General features: G+C 55.5%; 1 protein-coding gene across 8 annotated transcripts in view; it reads left to right on the top strand.

Annotated features, from left to right (window-relative positions):
* LOC116639722 (casein kinase I) overlaps positions 1-19,259 on the top strand; it is a 33,008-nt gene that overhangs the window by 1,439 nt on the left and 12,310 nt on the right. For 2 of the 8 annotated variants that reach the window (XM_032416270.1, XM_032416277.1), the window contains exon 2: positions 12,259-12,349. In XM_032416270.1, the coding sequence (XP_032272161.1) occupies positions 12,274-12,349 (76 nt within the window). In that variant the 5' untranslated portion in view covers positions 12,259-12,273. Of the gene's footprint in view, positions 1-2,449; positions 2,558-8,699; positions 8,787-8,927; positions 9,002-9,468; positions 9,572-10,010; positions 10,164-12,258; positions 12,350-19,259 lie in introns of those variants that run through there. The other 6 variants (XM_032416274.1, XM_032416276.1, XM_032416271.1 and 3 more) reach the window with 6 other exon arrangements.

The following is a 19,259-nucleotide window of genomic DNA, read 5'->3' as shown; positions in this document are numbered from 1 at the left end:
ACTTGTACCAGGCTAAGGTCAGCTGAGAGAAAACAGATGTCTCTGGTTTTTGAGCCTCCATTTCCTCATCTGTGAAATGGGATAATAAGTCCCCACCTACCTACTTAGTACCCGCTGCCAAGCCTGTCCATTGCCAGGTAGCCAGGGCCTCCTTCCATTCTTAGGGCCTATTCAATCTCTGCTCATACACCCACACCATGACCCCTTCATCTTCATGGCCCCCTGGCCATCTTCGGGGGGGGGTGTCTGGGTACCTGTCAGCTGAATCTGAGGAGTACCTGTGGCCCCATCTCAGTTAGGATGGAAAATTCCACACTCCCCTGAGCCATCTGCTTCTAGACCTGGGAGATTTTGTTCTGTGTTTCTAATTTGGCCTTCCTGTAATGTGCCCCTACAGCATGCTAGGCTGGTTGAGAAAGGGCTTCGTGCCCTGGGGGGAGTTCCTAAGTGCTAAAATCGTCTTGTAGTGAGGGTCCGCGACCCTCTGAGGCCACCTCTTTCTGCCTCGCCTGTCACACCAGGACAGTGATAAGGATGTCAGCCTCCCCTAGCCATTTTAGCGATCTCTGTCTTAACCCTGGTCACGCTGATTTGTAGTGACTTATTCTGGGTCCTGGGCCTCCTATAGTAGATGCAGTCCCCAAGGGCTCAGCCCACCACAAGGCCCAGGCCAGGCCCGGCTCTGCTCCCTGTGACTGAGGGAAGAATAACTACATCTATCATTCAGGTACCAGACTCTGGACTACGGGCTGTCTGGGCATCATCTCTCTTTTTTTTTTTAAGATTTTATTTATTTTATTTGACAGAGAGACAGATAGCAGATAGCGAGAGCAGGAACACAAGCAGGGGAGAGTGGGAGAGAGAGAAGCAGGCCTCCCACCGAGCAGGGAGCCCGATGCAGGGCTAGATCCCAGGACCCTGGGATCATGACCCGAGCCGAAGGCAGACACTTAACGACTGAGCCACCCAGGCGCCCCTGGGCATCATCTCTTTTAATCTGCCTGAGGTGTGCGCTGTGCCCCTCCCCCCCCCCCACCGTTCTGACATGAGGGACCTGAAGTACAGGGAAGTTCTATAAACTCGCCCAGCCACACAGCCCAGAAATAGCTGATGAAGGATCTGAACTCAGCTTGCTGAAGCCAGGTCTCTACCACCACTGCCTCTCAAGTGAGAGCTCATATCTGGGGTCCTCCGATGTAAACTACGGTTGCGTACCCCTTCTGTAAGAATATTTTTGAGCATGCACTTTATATTCATATGTATATATATTTGTTAAAACTTGGGTATATATGTTCAGCTGTGCTAATGTGTGCATTATAAAACATACATTAAGATAGAACATTTAGAAAGGTAAGATTAAAAACTGGATAAGAATACAAATTCTGATCTTTCTTCCCACCCCCCAATGGATCACTCAGTGAATTTCCTGGGGTGCTGGCATCTACTTTGGAGACAGCTACGTTAGTAGTCACCAGAATCCCCTGGATGCTTTCAGAGTAGGTGAGTGGATTCATGGTGTCCTGAAGAGCAAGGGGGCCCGTTCAGTGGGGGCCTCAGACACATGGGCAGGTTCCCATTGGCATGCACTGAGGGAGACAAAGGCAGATTGGGGTGCAGGCTGTGAGGCAGGGTGAGGCCCCAGGGTGGGTCTGGAAGGGTAAATTGGAGTCCTTCATAACCTTTATGAACATTAGATCATGTTCTGGTAAACTCTGTCAGCCTCAGGTTCCTACCTGTAAAACAGGTGGGTTGATCTCCAGCTCATGGGACTGCTGTAGAGAATTCAACAAGAGCCCATGAGTGGTGCCCATTGCAGTGCCACATCGTCCAATAAATGCGAGTTTGCTCATTCTATCCCTCTTCTCCCCTTCCATGCGCAAAATGCCAAGCTGTTCTGAGCAAAACCAGTGGCTAAATCCCATATGTAGCAGCTTGGGATTAAAGACCTTGCCCAACTCTACCTTTCTCATCGGCCTTCTCCCCCTCTCAGGGAGGGGGATCCTGGGTGCCATCTGACCCGTCTCTCCACAGGGGGCCCCCCACCTTCAAATGTCTGAGGTTCCTACCAAAGCGTAGGCTTGGGCTGTTCTTCTCCATCCTCCAAATCTACCCACTTTCAAGCCCCTCCTCCTTCTAACGTCCCCAGTGGCAACTCCCCAATTTCTCCACGGAAGGGGCTTGGTGGGCAGTCTGGTAAGAAAGGGTCTCAAGTATTCATCTGGATGCTGTATCCGTGTAGCCCTTCCCCTCAAGTTAAGAACTCTCCAGTGGTGCTTTTTGCAGGAAGCTCTGGGTGGAGGGTGTGGGGCAGCTCACCACCCCCTTGCCCCCCCCCCACCCCCCCGCTGATGCCAGGCCACGTGGACCTGTCCTGTGGTGCTCACCATCTAGCAGGTTCTCTCTGGTATCCTGAGTCCATCTTTTTTTTTTTTTTCTTGTGCTCACCCAGCTGGCCCAGGCAGATTGTCAGCTTGAGGCGAGCAGGGCTCAGCGTGGATCTCTCAGGCCCTGTGAGGAGTAGGCATCAGGAAATGTTTGTGGACAGACGTGTGACAGGGTAAGATGATGAATCGCACCAGCTATGCTGACTTGAGAAGTGTTGCTGTGGGAATTGGGACTATTAGCCATGGCAATCATCGTAATTCCCGTGGCCCAGTTAATGAGTGGTTGTGTGTCCTGGAGATGGAATTCCTTGGATTCCCAGAGGATGGAAGGAGCACATTTTGGAGAGGATTGGCAGCGGCTCAAACAACGAGGTTGTGTCGAGCGGAGGGGCAGCGGGGTGACAGGCCAAGTTGAAGGAAGGACGCAGACAGGTAGGAGGGTGGGCAGAGGTGAGGGCAGTGGCCCTTGGGTGACGCTGGGGGGTTTTCAGTGCTCCCTGCTCCTGTGCCTTTAGAAACAAGTGCTCCCAGCTCCTCTGGGAGTTGAGTCCCCAATGAAGACCAGGGAATACCCAGAGAGGGTTTGCCCTGGTGGAGGGGGGAGGGCCAAGAGCCCACCATGAGAAGGGGTGGATGGGGTGGGGAGGAACCCCAGGATAAGTAAGGCTTGTCCCTGAGGGGAGGCTGTCAGGCACCATCTGGCCCAAGGATTGAAAGTGCCAGGCCCTTGCCTCCACCCCTACGACCACACACCCACAGCAGAATTTGCTCATTGCTCAAGTATTTATGGGGCACCCATTACCAATTGGATACCCACAGGAGCACCTATAAGAGGATTTCTCTCTCTTGGAGCTTATGTTTAAGGGCACTAAAAATAAACAAGTTAATGTTTTCAGCCTGTAGTAAGTGACATAAAGAAAATAAGGCAGGGGTGATCCAGTAGAAGGAGGCAGAGGGGAAGGGGGCCTGCTTAAGATTGTGCGGTCAGAGCACCTGGTTGGCTTGTCAGTAGAGTGTGCGACTCTTGATCTCAGGTTGTGAGTTCAAGCCCCACGTTGGGCGTGGAGCTTACGTTAAAAAAAAAAAAAATTGTGTGGTCAAAGGAGGCCTCTTTGAGGAGGTAACTTTTGAGTTGTGACTTGAATAGAAGTCATTGTGTTCAAACCATTGAAGGCAGCCATTGAAGATCTGGGGGGGGGCGGATAATTCTAGGCAGAAGGAATGACAAGGGCAAAGGCCCTGAGGTATGATGAAATGAAAGAAGAAATGAAAAAAGGTAGTTTGAGATGAGGTCTGAGAGGCAGGTAGGGGCCAGATCATAGCAGGCCTGGGAAAGAACATGGATTTCACCCTAAGGACAGAGGGAGCATTTGGTGTCTTCAGTAGTCAAGGGATGTGATCTCACAGGTAACAAACTGCTATGGTATCCAAGTGAAAGATGCACACGGTGAGAGGTGGCTGGGGTCAGAATATAGTTAGGAGGTGGAGCTGATGGGATGTGCACAATGTTTTGAATATGGACGAGGGTGCGGGGGGATGGGTAGAGAAAACCCTTTCCCACTGAGCCCAGATGTGCGTGACCTCAGGGTCTTTCTCAACAGAGTACCCCAGATGTGGAGTGTATAGGACCTTCCCCACATCCAGTCCAGCCCTTAGTTTATAGATGGGGAGAGTGAAGAAAAGGACTTAGAGGTCTCCTTGTCCCCAGAGAGGGGCTGTGAATTCTCCCAATTCCTGCTGACATTCAGTGGCTGAGTTGGGACTCAAACGTGGGCTTCCTGGCCCCTGGTCCAGGCCCCTTGCTACCCCACCCTGCTGCGTTCTCCCCCCGAAGAGGGAGGAGGGAGGAACCACTGTGGGAGAATGACCAGGCGTGGCAATGTGGTGAGGTCACTGGGAGAAGCGTCTAAAGGCAGTGGAGTCTGGAGAGGCCCAGGCCAAGGCCCTGATTGGAGACAGGGCACTGCCCTGCAAACAGTCAGAGGTGGGTGGAACATCATGGAAGGGTCCGGGGGCAAGCTGCCAAGGCCTCACTGGGCGAGAAGAATGCACCAAAGCAGCACTTTCAGGCTGGCAGGCTTGAGGAGGACCTCTTGGAGCAGAGCCTGTGGTGGGCCATCGACCCTCTGGGGTCTTGGGAGAGGCACGAGTAGCCGCTAAGAATAGGAAGACTCTGAGAAACTTCCTGCAGGGGCATCCTAGAGCCACGGCCGTGGGTGAAGACAGAGGGTGGGCCAGCCCCCCCTGGGTTTGCCCACCTCTACCTTGAAGGGGAAGGGGAAGGCAAGGAAAGAAGCAGCTGGAGACCCAGCCTGAGGTGCTAGAAGTCCAAGTCAGGGGGCCTGGATCCCGCTCCCTGCCGGCTCCGCAGAACCTTGTCATCATCTTCCTCTTCCTCAGGGCCGCTGCCGGGCTAAGTTGTTTTCGTGCATAATCATCTGCATTATCCCTGGTTTACAAATGAGGCTCAGAGAGTTTAAGGAACTTTCCTAGGGTCACACAGCTAAAAAGTGGCAAAGTCAGCATTGGAAGCCAGCTTCTCAACCACAGTGGGCTCCTGTCTTGGCTCCCTTTGTGACTCTGAGCGAGGCTCCCTGGGTCTCAGTCTCCACTGTAAAATGATGGAGCTGGCAGAAATGAGCCCCTCAGGCCCCTGTGGCTCTTGGTGGGGGGCCCCAAATTGCTCCTCCAGGATTGGGGCTCAGGAGCCTGAAGGAGGGGCCATGGCCTTATTTTGGAAATGTGTTCTGCACCAGCCTGGGAGAAGTGGTCAGGGGCACAGGCTCTGCCGGCCATTCCCTCTCCACTTCCTCTGCGGAGGGTTGGATGCGTCAGTGCCGTGACGTGTCTTGTAGAGGGCCCAGCACACAGTAGGTGCTCAATAAAGTAGCTCTTGATGTTTTGTCAGAGAGACGGAAGGCTGTCTCTTCATGGACGATTCATTCACTCATTCAGCAAATATTACCACCTCCTATGTGCCAGACACTGTTCTTGACACTGGTGACCGGTGGTGTCCCCAAAATAGCTGCCTTCGTGCAGCTTATAATCTAGTAGGGGGCTCAGACACACACACACACACACACACACACAATTCAAATAAGTACCATGTAGAATATGTTATACAGAGATATGCCAAGAAAAAATGAAGCAGCAGGGGGTGGGGGGGTGGGGAGGGGCGGCAGTGCCCTAGTGGGGTTGGGATCTTAAATCAGGAAGACCAGAAGGCCTCCCTGTGAAGGAGATGAGAACCAAGGCCTCGGGGAGGTGAGGGAATGAGCCATGCGGATATCTGAGGGAAAAGCATCCCAGGCAGCAGGAACTGCCCGGGCTAAGGCCTGCGTAGGGCCATTTGAAGGACCATCCTGATGTTTACTAAATGCAGGGTGGGGTGCCCACAGGCAAGACTCAGACTGCAGATCCCTTTGGGAGGACCGAAAGCTTCCTCCCCATCTCTGATTTCTTCTGCAATATCATCATATCTTCGAGATCCCCAGCCCAGGGCTCCAGGGGCTGGCGGGGGGCGGGGGGGGGGCAGCGTGTTGTGTGCCAAGGAAACGAATCCAAAGTGTCAGATTGGAAGCATGCTGAGGAGTCTCTCCTCCTGAGCCAGTGCAGAGCAGCTCAACTCCAGGGCGGGACCCATGTGAGCTGGGACTGCACTGACACCTATTGTCCTGGGCTGATTGCATCTCCTGGGTGAGTGAGTGGGTGTGCAGGGAGCGGAACTGGGATGAACTCAAGCTGGCCACACCCCTGGGCCTTAAAGTTGGGAGTTAAGTCCCAGGAGGAATCATTGAGAACCTAGAATGAAGAGAGAAGTCAGGCCCAGAGGCTGCTAGAACTCCGTAAGATTTCTTTCCCTTTGGAATCACCTCCAGTCCTCTGCTGGGTTTTGTGTCATCTCTCAGTGTCTCCTTAGAACTGAGCTGTGAAGCTTTTTAGAAGTACCCAGGAGCTGGTCTTCTAGGGGAGTAGGAAAGAGAACTTGGGCCCACGACACAGGTAATTAGCAGCAGGGTGTGGGGAGCATTCTTCCAAGGGAGACAGCAGATAGGGACAGCAGGAGAGAGCCTGGGAGCAGGCCTTAGGGGACTAGTAGGTCTTAAGACTGGGTGGCCCAGGGAACTGACCAGGATCCTTCAGTGGGGAGTGGGGAGGTGACGGGATTGGGCAGGGAAGCTGGGACTTTGTGGTGGTTAATGTGTGTCCTTAGGCAAGCACTGTTAAGAGCCTCAGATGCCCTCTGTAAACCAGGGAAAGAATAGAGTAGGATTTAATCTGTTGTTGTTTCAGAGGTTAACCACCTCCTCGGGGCCAGGTGCTTAGTAGATGCCAGAGCCGAGCGGTGCTAATCCCTTCCTGGAGAGGGAGGCCATTATTGGAGGGGGCGGTGGTGAGGATGGAGGACACGGGTACATTCCACGCCTGCTCGGTAGGCCTAGGCCTGAGCACCTTGTTTCACTTTAGGAGAACATGCAGCCACACAGAGTGCTAGCATCCCTGGATGCTGGAAGCAGAGCCTCGGGATTCAGGGTTGGGGAGATTGGGATGAAAAGAGATGACAAAGGGCAGGGCATTGGTGGTAGCTGGCTTCTAGGACAGGGTCATACTTGGGGACCTCCAGGGGATAAAGGAAGTCATGAAAATGGGTACAACAAGCTCATGTGAGGAACGAAGTTGGTGGCTGCTGCCCAGGCCAATGGCCAACTGAGTGTGGCCAAGAGCCTGGTGTGAGTTTGGACCAGGGTTGCCCGTTCTCCCAGGGCTTCAAGAGAAGTAGGGACTATGGACCTATACTATGAAATCGGCCCATTTAAAACATTGGTTATCAATTAGCAAAGCAATATAAGTAACAAAAAAATACCATGCAGGTCAAGCGAAGCCCACCATCTTGGCTGGTGACCCCCTGCTCTGGCAAAGGGGGCACTGAGGCCAGGTCCTGGCCCAGGCCAGCTATCTATCTTGCTGTGCTGTGTGGTCCTGGGCAAACCCCTCCCCTCTCTGGGCCCCAGTTTCCTAGTCTGGGAGAGAGGAGGAGCCTGATCTGCGGGGTCCCACCAGTTTGGACAGTGTGTGACTAAGTCCCTCAGCCTCGAGGGAGGATGTGGTTATTATGGAAGTGACTCTTCCCAGGAACCATGCTTCTGGGATTGGATGCAGTGCACTCTGGTATTTTGTGGGTCCACCATCACAACTCTGTGTGTGAGTGGATGTGTGTCATAATTTGGAGCTTTGCATGGCGCAGTGTCAATATCATCATTTTAATAACTTTGCCCTGGAACCTTTCATTGGCTACCCTGGAAGCTGGTGAGAAGCCTTAATTAATTCTCCCAGTGACCTGGGGAGCCAGGGGTCTTCTTCCTGATTTGTCGATATGGAAAGCCAAGCCCAGAGTTGGGAGGTGCCTTAGCTGACCCTGCACCACTGGGGACCCTGCACCACTGGGGACCCTGACTCGTGTTAGTTCCCCGGCAGTGTGCAGGGTTCCTCATTAAACCAGTGAGACCAGAATTGGGGTTCGTGCCCATCACAGTCTGCACTGCTGGAAGAGCTGGGAGGGTCCTTTCTATGGGGTGAGGGGTGTGGGGGGTGGTGAGGGTAGCTACCTCCCCGGGTCCTTGGTCAATGGCATTCTCTATCTCCTGCTGTCCTGTCAAATCACTGACCCCTGAATCAACCTGGCCTGTGTTCTCTGAAGGACTCTGAAGCCCCCAACTCTCCATTCTTTTTTTTTGCAGCGGCCTTCGCAGGGAGCCACTGCTTTGGTTTGAGAGGAGAGAGAACCGGGGGAAGAGGAGGCTTTGGATCTAGAAAACCCCAGCTTTTTGTGCGCCCGCCTCCTCCCCACCCCCACCCAGCTTTTTACACCTGTGCCCCAGACTGGATCAGGGTGTCGGTGGCTGTGTGTGTTCCCCGGCCCCACACGTAAGACCGCGTTCCTGCAACGCTCTCCTGGCCAGGCGGGGCGGGGGGGACCGTGTTTCCCGGCTGAGCACCCCCCCCCCCAGAGTCCCCGGGAGCCGAGGGCGCGGGCCCTTTAAATCCTCCGGGGCGGCGGCGGCGGGCCGGGGATGACATCAGCGGTCGGGCCCGGGGCTCAATGGGAGCCGGCGGGTGCGCGCCGGGCGGGAGCGCGCGAGCCGGCGGCGGGGGCGGGCGGGTAGGAGGGCCCGGAGGAGGGAGGCGGCGGCGGCGGCGGCGAGAATCCAGAGCCAGAGCCCGGCCGGGGCCGAGCGGAGCGGAGCGGAGCGCGGCGGCGGCGGCGGCGGCAGCGGCGGCTGGGCCGGGAGAGGCTGGCGCGCCGGGCGGCTCCGCGAATCCTCCGGCATCCGCCCCGGCGGGTCGCCCCCGCCCGCGGCAGCCCCCCGAGCAGCGGCCCGGCACCGGCGCCTTCCCGGCGGGGTAAATATTGGGGGGCCGCGGGCCCGCGGAGGGGCGCAAACCCGGGGGGAAACGGGGCTCCCTCCGCCTCTTTGTTTTTGCGCGAGAGGGAGGGGAGGGGAGGGCGGACACACGCGCGTTCGCACTCGGGTACGGGGGGGGGGGGGGGGCAGCCCGGGCGCCGCCCGCTCGGCCCGGCGAGGACAAAGGCGCGGCTGGGGACGAGGAGGAGGAGGGTGACTATTATTTTGCAGGCTTCACCGGGGGAGGCCCCCCCAGTCCGGCCCGCCTCCCCCTCCCCCAGTTGGACCCTTCAAGGCCCCAGCCGGCCGAGAGGCCACCGCGGGGCTGTAATTGGGGGACCCTACGGGAGTGGGGGGGTCCGGGACTGGGGCGCTGGGGGCACCCGAGACTGTTGATACTGTGGATTCGGGCTTCTCGGCCAAACCCCGGGCTTCTGTGTGTTTCGCCGGACAATCAGCAGCGCCTCCCCCCTTCTCTCCTGGCTCGGAGCTCGGGACCTGGGGGTCAGCGAGGCTGCTCCCGCATGTTGGATGGGGGCGCTCCGGGGCGCGTGGGGGCCCCCGAGGTGATGGGGTGTGTGGTCACCCAGCCACCGATTCTGTTTTCCTTTGTGGAGAGAAAGAAAGGGGTGGGGGTTATTTATCAGATCGGATTCTCCCATTTCTGCCCGTGAGAAATCCATGTTTTGCAAGTCTCTGTGGAACATGAAACTATGTTTGTGTCCGGGTTATCTCTAGAGAGAGGATTTCCGAGCTCCTCTTCACGCCCAAACTCAAAGCGGGGTGAGCCCCCTCCCCAACTTTGCCCTTAGTTCTCTTGCATATGTTCTTTCTGGCACAACCTTCTTCAGGGAGAAGGGTTTGGAGAGAAGGGACAGGGATCCAGGGTGTCAGAAGTTGCGCCCAGCGAATGCCTGGGCTTGGGGCTCCTTTGCCTTCCTGTCTAGAATGTCCCTCCAATTTTTATTTTAATGGTCCAGTGACCAGGGCCCTGGCTGGGGTGAGGGGGTGTCAGAGAGTAAGAAAACTGCCCATGTGCTCTGCTGCTTGGTAGTTTGTGTAATTTCTTTAACCAGCTGAAACTCCGGATTTGCGTCTGCCTCTCTCTCTTTTTTTTTTTTTTTTTTTACTTCGTTTATTCCCCCCCCCCCCCCCCCCATGGGAGAAGCGGCAAAGAACTGGCAAGCTTCTCCTTTTCCTGACTCAATCCTTTCTCCTCTCCTCTGGGAGGCTTTTTAGGGGACAGTGCTGGGACAGTGGAGGCTCTCCCTGGGGGCCTGGCCCCCTGGGTCTGGGTGGCTAGCGCCCAGCAGTGGTTTCCATCAGGGCTGGTTTGTTTGCACCCTCTCTTCTCCCCATCTCTGCCCATAGCCCGGTGAGTGGGGAGGGGCTGGGGGGTCATGTGCAGTGTATTTATGTAAGGCACCCAGACGGAGGGCGCGGGTATTTATATAACCCGGCGTGGGTATTTATGTAATATAGGATGCGGGTATATTTATGTTCCTTTCCTAACCTGCGGCTTTCCCGGCTGCCATGTGTGGTCTCTGAATTGGCGTTGGCGGAAAACAGAACGGGGGCGGGGGAGGGCAGTGTTTGTGTGTGTACACACCCTTGACACCACCCCCCTTCCTCCCCCCTGCCCCCCCCCACCATGGGTCTCATGGTGTGTGTCTGCTTTTCTTTTTTTTCCTTTGGAGTGTACACACAGGTCGCTGTGTATGTGAAATGTGTGGCTTGTGAGTTTCCTGCAAATGTGGAGCGTGTTCCGCTGGCAGCCACGGCACCTCAGCCGGGACCGGCCAGGCGTGTGGGCAGAGGCCCTTGGTTGAGAGCCCAGAGTTTGGCTGGCATGGGGTGGAGGCTACTTCCTTGTGGTCCTCAGTGAAGGGCTAGTGGCGGCTCCGCTGGGAGTTAGCCGCTGGGGCTGGATGTCCCTCCTGGGCAGGAGCTGTTGGCTTCTTGCCTCTGCGGGAGGGGGGGCCGAGAGCTCCAGCCCCGCCATCTGCGAACTAAATCTCTCCCATCTCCCCTCCCAGGTGGGTCTGGCTTTGGGGATGGCATTGGGCATAGGGAAGGGGCCCAGCTGCTATGCCTAGTACAGCTGCATTTCCATCTTCCTGCTTTGCTTCCCGGCCCTGGCAGTAAATAACTCCTGTGTGTGTCAGGTGGGGGCAGCGGGGAACCCTGTCTGAGTCCCAGGGGAGGAGACTGCCACCAACTTGCTGCTGGGGAGTGGGGGGCAGGTGATGGGCTCTCTAGGCCTGAGTTCCTTGTCTGCAGAGGAAGACCCCTCTTCTAGACACTCTGAGATCTTAGGGATCCCCCATCCTTTTCCCTGTTCCATAGTCCACCGTCGCCTATCACCTAACTGTAGAAACCATCTCCTGGCCTTGGAGTTTCCCTTTCTGCTGGCCAGGACCTCAGAGGGCAGAGGGTCTCTACCAGGGTGGTCCCTGATGTCGCATGAGCTTGGGCATCCAGGATGGGACACGGGAAGGAGGGGAGTGGCTCCAATCAGCATCCCTCCCTCAGAGCTCTCCTCCCACCCCAGAGCCTGGTGGCTAAAAACCTGGCTTTGGTCCCCTCATTTGCTCTATGGGGCCCTCTAAGGAGACCCTCCTTCTAGTCTTGAAGGAAGCCAGCCCCAAACCGGCCATTCAAAGAATGTTGTGCAGAGAGGCCTGTGTGAGGTGGTGTCGTGAGGTCGAGAGGGGGAGACAATTGGATGTTCTCAGGGCCCCCTTTCCTGCCCGCCCTCTGAGTTGGAGAGGAGGCCTCTCTCCTGCAGGGCACACTGCAAGCTGGCAACTTCTGGCCTCTGGAAAGACAGGGCCAGGCTGCGGAGGCCTGGTGTCCAATTCTTGTTACCAGAAGCATGGGGGCTTGGAGGTCGGGGCAGGGGACCCTGTCATTTCTGAGTCCTAAAGGGGCTGAGGAGCTCCTTTGGGACCCTCCATTCAACATGTCCTGCCATCCCTGGAGGTTAGAACTTGCTGGTGGTTGCCATGGTAGCACCCCCAGAATGATCAGCTCCTGATTTCCCCCCTCCCCATCACCCCCTTTGTCTTTGATTTTCCTTTTAGGGTCTTGGCCCATTGTGACTGGCCTGTCCCTGAGAGGCTCCTATTGGAGGGTCCCCGAACGAGTGTCCCCCAAGGAGATGCTTGCTTGGCTCTTTCCTCTGGGGCTTTATCTCCAATTCTACCTTCTGCCTGGTTACCCTGACACGCGGCCTCGGCCTGCCTCAGCTATTCCTCACCTGTGGAGGCCATCGGCCCACCTGACACCTGGGTGCCCTCAGGCAAAGCCGGGCCAGCTCTCCTCTTGTACAATGGGAGGGAGAATGTCGGTCTCCCAAGTTCCTTGTGTCTTTCCCTGGCCTTTGGCAGGGGGGTGTGGTGGGCTCCAGCCGGTGAGGCTCCCTTCCCAGCTCCCCAGCTCCCTGACCCCCGTATCTCTGCTTCCCTCAGCAGTGAGAGAGCGTCATGGAGCTGCGCGTGGGAAACAAGTACCGCCTGGGACGGAAGATCGGGAGTGGGTCTTTTGGAGACATCTACCTGGGTAAGTGTCCCTGACTCCAGCGTGGTGGTTCTGGGGCCCCTGGGACAGCGCTGGGGACAAGTAGGGGGAAATGTGCCAGGACTTCAGGCTCTCCAGCCAGAACTTGGCTCTGGGCGTCCAGTGGCACATTTTTGGTCATTTTGTCCCCAGGGCCATGCCAGGTGGGGAGAGAAGCAGCAGGTTGGGGGTGAGGCAGGCCAGGGGAGTGGGGTCACACAGTCAGGGTGGGGCGGGGTTCCCACTTGCTGCACGCTGGACAGAGGAGGGTATTTTTAGCTCCGGTTTCCAGCTGCGGATGACCGGGGTCTCCAGCTGGGCGTGGGAAGGCCCAGGCTGGGGTAGCACCCCTGTTTCTTGCCTCCTGGGGGAAGGATGCTGGTAGGCAGAAGAGGCCTGGGCTACCACTCGCTCCCAGCTGGGCCCCCTCCCTCTGCTCTGGCCCCTGGAATTCAGCCCAGACAGGCTTCGGAATGACAGTGACGTAGGCTTTCCCAGTAACCTCTGGGTAGGGGTGGGGGTAGGGGTCTGGTCAGAGTTTTCAGGATCGTGCTCTCCGGACGTGCTTCCTGTTGAAAGTCTAAGTTCACTCTCATGTTGTCATATGAAGCAAATCACTGACATCTCAGCCCCGTTCCTCGACCTGGCAAAAAAGAGGCTCCTGCCTTCCAATGCCGCCTTCTCGGCTCCCGAGGGCGTGTGCGGTCAGGGGTCACGGCCCTTCCCTTGCTGTTGTTGGTCTGGAGGGGAGATCCTGTGTCGGTAATCGCGAATGGGAGTTGGTAGAGCTGGGTGTCCAGTCCCTAGGGTTTATCCTCATTCCTGTCTCTTGGTCTCTCTTTCCCTCCTTGGAAAAGCAAAGTAAATAATTTCTGTCCTGGGCAGAGAAAAACAACAAGGCCGTGTGCTGTGCTCATTGGTTCTGAACTCGGGAGGCGGGGGGCAGTCTCTTACCCAATGGTCTGGGTCTCTGCCCTCTTGGGGTATGAACTCTGCTTCTCCGTGAGCTGCCCCCTTCCCCATCAGAGGGGACAGGGAGGGGACATTGTCTGAGCACGTAGTTGGTGCTGGGCAGGGTCCTCTTGGAATGTGGTTGAATGTGGTCACCCCGCACAGCAGCGGGTAGAGATGGAGGCCTCCTGTTCTTCTGCACACATCGAGAAGCAGGTGCAGTATGGTCAGGTTGGCCGCCCAGTGCTTCTCTCGAACACTAGAAAAGGCAGCCTTTATACCCACGTGAGTGAGAGAGTGTGACAGAACACGGGAGGGAGACCTCAGACAGACCTGGGTTCCAGACCTGGCTCTGTGCAGCCGTGGGACAGTCATGCGGCTGCTCTGTGCCTCGGTGTCCCCATAGGGAAAGTGTGTGATGGTGAGGCCTGGCTGACCAAGGGCAAAAAGGCGTGGGGCGGTAGCTTTATGGTACAGATGCGCATCTGCTCCTAGGAAACATCCAGTCCAGGGCCGCCTTTTTGCAGAAGGGAACAGAGGCCTGAGAGGGGAGGAGCAGGCCAAGGTCATTGGGAAAGCTAGTGACCCTGGTCCATGTGGGGGGACCTCCCTGGGAGCAGGACTTCCTGTTTATCTAGTTCGTTTTGAAAACCCGGTCTAGCTTTACTTCTCTTTGTACAGGCTCTGGAGTAAATTCTACCAGGGTTTGGGTGCTGGCTTTTCTTCCATTAGCTGTATGCCCTTGGGTGGGTGATGACCTCTGCCGGTCTTGGCGTCCCCATCGGTAAAATGGGGTCATGAGGCCTGCAAAGTGGGAAGCAGTAGTGAGATCCCAGTGTGCACAACACCTGTGCGTGCTCAGCCCAGCTGTGGGGCTTTTATGTTGTGTCCTCTGCCAACCCGCAGTCTTTTTTTGGGATTTGCTACTGTCAGAGGATTTGGGTCCTCTTGGGCCCGAGTAGGGGTGGGGAGCCAGTTCTGCCCTGAGAGCAATTCCCCTGTCCGCCTCCGCTGGGTGCTCAGGCCCGGGGGGCCCTGGCATGACGCTGTGTCCTGCCACCTCCTTCCTGGGCTCCTGCCTTGCTGCTGTGGGGACAGTGGTGATTGGAGGGCCTCCCCGGCTGGCCTCGCTGGCTCCCTTTGTTCAAAGCTCTGGCCACATTCTTGTCACTGGTGCCAGGGCCAGGGCCTGACTCCAGATGGCCTCTGCAGGTGGGGCTGGGCGCGGCCTCCAGGCCCTGCTTTCCAGGATCAGCCGAAGGCGAGCACTCTGTGGATGTGGCTTCGAGGCGCACAGCTTCTGCTGAGGGTCTCGGGTCAGCAGCACAGGGTCCAGAAGCAGCCGAGACCACGTCCCCTCTACCACTGCTGGCTGTGCGCCCTCAGGAGCTCCCTCTGCTATACTCTTAGTCTCTGTTCCTCAGTTCTAAATGGCGGGGGATCAGTACTCCCCAACAGGTGGTTTTGAGGGTGCTTTCTTCTGCACCTCCAGTCCAGCCAGGTCCCTGATTATTGTGTCTGTGTTGATGTCTGAATGAGCCCCCATGTGAGGTTGGTCACCCCCTCTACCCACCCAGGACTTCCCCAGGCCCCAGATCCTAGGGCTGGCCAGCTCCAAGCCCTTCCCTGTGTCCAGGTGTGTTTTCCAGACTGGACCGTCCCCCCGCAGGGCCACTGTCCCTGACTGCTGGGTCACCTCTCCTGCCCCGGCATTTTGCACTTAGTCAGAGTTCCCCTTTGTTGCTCCCGCAGAGGGTGAGCTGAGCTGATCCAGGGCAGGGCTACCTCAGCTGGTCCGGGCCTCAGTATGTGTCTGTTGATGGAATGAATGAGATGCTAGACGGTTGGAATAGAGAAAAAAGCAGGGTCTTTGGAGACTCACATTCAAATCCTAGCCCTGCCCCCACGAGTCCTGTGACCTTGGGTCAGTTACTTAACCTATCTGAGCCCCAGCAGTGAGAATTCAGGGAGATCAGAGAGAAGGCCGGTGGCTCCCTGACAACTCCCAGGCAGCCGAGGGGCCTCGCGGTGGTGGGAGCCTGGGTGGGGGGCAGCCCGCTGTGGCCGTTTTCCAGCACTCTGCAGGGACCCGAAGGCTTTGCCTGAGAGCGAGCTCCCTGTCCTGGGGAAGTTAGTGTGGCGTTTGATCTCTTGACCTTTGGTGTTTCACTTTCTCTACGTGTCAACTAGAGATACAAACAGTAGTCCTTGCAGGATGGCAGGGGAATTCAAGGGGTTAAAGGGCTCCTCCAACCTGCCCCACCCCATCTCGGGGAAGGGTGTTCTCCCCAGCACCTCGCCTCCCTGCATCTGTCTGCCGAATCACAGTGCTAGAGGCCCTAGTTTCAGAGTGTCTAGGTCTCTGCCTCCTGCCTGGCTGGGGTCACCATCAGCGCCTGGGTCTCCCTCGCCCCTCACGTCCTCTTCAGTCCTTTCTAATATGCCAGTGGGTCTGCACAGGGGAAGGGATGGGGGGCGGATTTGTTCCACAGGAGCCATTTGGCAAGGTCTGGGGACATTTTTGATCATTGGAGCTCAGGGAAAAGGGAGTACCACTGGCAGCTAGTGGGTAGAGGTCAGGGATGCTACTAACCATCCTACAGTGCATAGGACAGGCCCCACAACAAAGAATCGCCGGGCCCCAGGAGGCTGAGAATCCCTGTAATAAGGCATCCGTACCTGGCCCCTGGAGTCTCAGGCTTCAGGCCAAGATCTTAGCTTGGCATTTGAGACCCTTCTGATCTCTCCCTCCCTCACCTCTTCCACAGTCTTCTTCAGCTACCTCAAGCTCTAGCTGCACCAAACCACTCAGAGTTCAGTGCGCCCCACTTCTGTCGGACCTTTGTACCCGCTGTGACCTCTGTCTGGCACGGTCCTGCTCACGCCTCCGGAGCCCGTGCCGCCTTTCCTCCTGCTGCCCTGCCCATGGTTAGGTCGCCGGGCCCATGTCTGAAGCCCAGGGGCCCGTACTTACCAAACCCAACTTCCACTGAGCACTTACTGTGCGCCAGGCACTCCCCTAAACCTGTTGACACCTCAGAACAAAACCTGTTGACACTTCAGAACAGTCTCTGCCACGCCACATCCCCACTGCCCTCCAGAAACGTGTGTGGCCCTCCCCAGTGACGAGTGTCAGTGTGCCAGAAGCAGTTCACAGTTTGCAAGTACTTTTTCTCCAGTTGCTCACTGGCTTTGGTAATCTATTTTCTTATTAATTTTAATTTTATTTTATGGGGTTCAAAAATGAAAACACACAAAACCAAAAACCAAAACACAAAAACATGCTGAGTGAAAGAAGCCAGTCACAAGAGATTACATATTGTATGATTCCATTTAAAAGAAACGTCCAGAATGGGGAAACCCATAGAGAAAGAAAGTAGATGAGTGGTTGCCTGGAGCTGGGGCTTGGGGGAGATGCGGAGCAAATGCTGAAGAAGAGGTCTTGGGCTTTAGAGATAGTGAAAATATTCTAAAATCGATTGTGGTGTAGGTTGCGCAGTCTTGCGAATATACTAAAAACCACTGAACTGTATACTTTAAAGAAGTAATTATGGGGACGCCTGGGTGGCTCAGTCGTTAAGCGCCTGCCTTCGGCTCAGGTCATGATCCCAGGGTCCTGGGATCGAGCCCTGCATTGGGCTCCCCGCTCAGCGGGAAGCCTGCTGCTCCCTCTCCCACTCCCCCTGCTTGTGTTCCCTCTCTCGCTGTCTTTCTCTCTGTCAAATAAATTAAAAAATCTTAAAAAAACAAAAAAAATGTTTAAAAAAAAGCAGTAATTGTGTAGTATGTGAATTATATCCCAACAGAGGTGTCGGGAAAAGTGGCAGCCCATAACCTAGAACCCGGTGAAATGTCCCCTCCTGGGCTAGCGGTCAGCGTAGCCCTGCCCGGCCCTCACTGGTTTCTCATGCTTCTTTCCAGTGTTTTCTTATGTAGATACAACCAAACACAGATCCGTATTATTTCCCCCATCTTTTTATTTTTTTTAAACTGGAAAGAGCATAGAATACATACTGTTTTGTACTTTGCTTTTTCACTTCCTGTATCTTTGAGATCTTTCCACTTCTGCACAGAGAGAGCTTCCTCATTCTTTTTCCATTGTATTCCATGTTATTGATGGGCCATTCTTTATTTAACCAGGCCCCAGAATGATGGACATCTGGGCCGTGTCCAGGTTTTGCTGGTGCAAACATCCTCACCCAGGCCCTTTTTGCACTCACTGGGGTGTTGAGCGCACCCCCGAAGCGGGAGCCGAATTTCTCAGTTCACACCCGGGCCTCTTGGAGGCGCGGTGCCCACTGCCCCGCGGCCCTGCCCCCCCACAGCACAGGCGTCTTACCGCGGGACTCCCGCCAGTCATAGGTGGGCGTACTCTTTGAGGACCGTTTGCGTTTCTCTCACAAGGAGATTGAGCATCTTTTCATATGAGTACGCCATTTTTATATTAATGATTTCTTTCTCTTGAAGCATCTATTCAGATCCTTTACCCTGTTTCCTTTGAGCCTTTGGTCTTTTTCCTACTGATGCGCAGGAGCTCGTTAACATATTAGTGCTCCCAGCCACTTGCCGCTGATAAGTCACGGGTATATTTCTTAGGACTTTGTTGCTGGTGTTTTTGCCGTGGATTCCCTTTTGGATGGGATGGAGCCATTTTTTTTCCTTTTTTTTTTTTAATGGCCTTTCGATTTTAAATCAGGGATAAAAAGCCTTGCCTACCCCAAAGTTGTAAGGCAATTCTCTCTTTTCTTCTCAGATCTCATTGTTCTTTTTATTAAGTGTTGAGTAGGTAACAAGAGAAGACCTACAGCAAATATGCATGCTCTTAGGCACCGTTCCCCCCTTCCCCTGAGAGAGGATGTGCCTGTCACCTTGTAGGGTCCTGCCACCCCATCGTGCCCCTCCTCTGCTTTCCCGTCACAGAGGGAACCACCATCAGACAGTTGAAATTGTTCCCTCGTGTTAAAGAGTTTTATTACGTTTGTATCCCTAGACCTAACCCTGTTCAGCATTGCGTGTTTTCAACCGTGCCTGTGTTCTCCTGTCTCGCCCTATCTTTCAACAGAGGTGAAATTCACATAACACAACCATTTTCAAAATACACAATTCAGTGGCATTTGGTAGGTTCCCAGTGTTGTGCAACCACCATTCCTGTGTAGTTCCAAAGCATTTTCATCACCCCAAAAGAAAACCCCGTACCCATTAAGTAGGCACACCTTCTTTCCCCCTCCCCACCCCTGGCAACCACCAGTCTATTCCCGGATTCTACGGATTTAACCTATTCTGGACATTTCCTGTAATGGAATCCGGCAGCATCTGTGCCTTGGTGTCTGGCTTGTTCACCTAGCACATTTGTAAGGTTCATCGATGTTGTAGCATGTGTCGGTCCTCCCTTCCTGTGGCTGAATAACATCCCGCTGCATGGAGAGATGCGTTCAGTTTGTCCACACAGCCCGTTGCTGGGCACTGGCTTGTCTTCACCTTGGGTTCTCGTGAACGGGGCAGCTCCTTGCTCTCTCGTACTGAGCGTTAAGATGCTGGGAGCTGAGACGCCTGGGTGGCTCAGTCGGTTAAGCCTCTGCCTTCGGCTTGGGTCATGATCCCGGGGTCCTGGGATCAAGTCCTACGTCAGGCTCCTTGTTCAGCGGGAGCCCGCTTCTCCCTCTGCCTGATGCTGCCCCTGCTTGTGCGTGCACTCTCTCTGACAAATAAATAAAATCTTAAAAAAAAAAAAAAAAGATGCTGGGAGCCGCCTGGAGCCGGTATCTGTTGCTCTGCCCTGCCCTGTGGCCTCCCTCTCTCCGACTGCATCGTGGCTTAGCCGTTCTTCTGATTGGGCATTCGGGTGGTTGGGAGTTGTGAACATTCTTGTCCTCCTGGAGCTCACATGTTTCTGAAGGGCATATACTCGGGAGTGGACTTGCTTGGGAAAGGGTTATGTGTGTGTTCAGCTCTACTGGGTAAA

The sequence above is a fragment of the Phoca vitulina genome, unplaced genomic scaffold (genome assembly GCF_004348235.1).
Source record: "Phoca vitulina isolate PV1807 unplaced genomic scaffold, GSC_HSeal_1.0 scaffold19, whole genome shotgun sequence".
Taxonomy (NCBI): Eukaryota; Metazoa; Chordata; class Mammalia; order Carnivora; family Phocidae; genus Phoca; species Phoca vitulina.
Note: the sequence above shows the minus strand (reverse complement) of the source record. Positions and strands in the feature narration are given on the sequence as shown.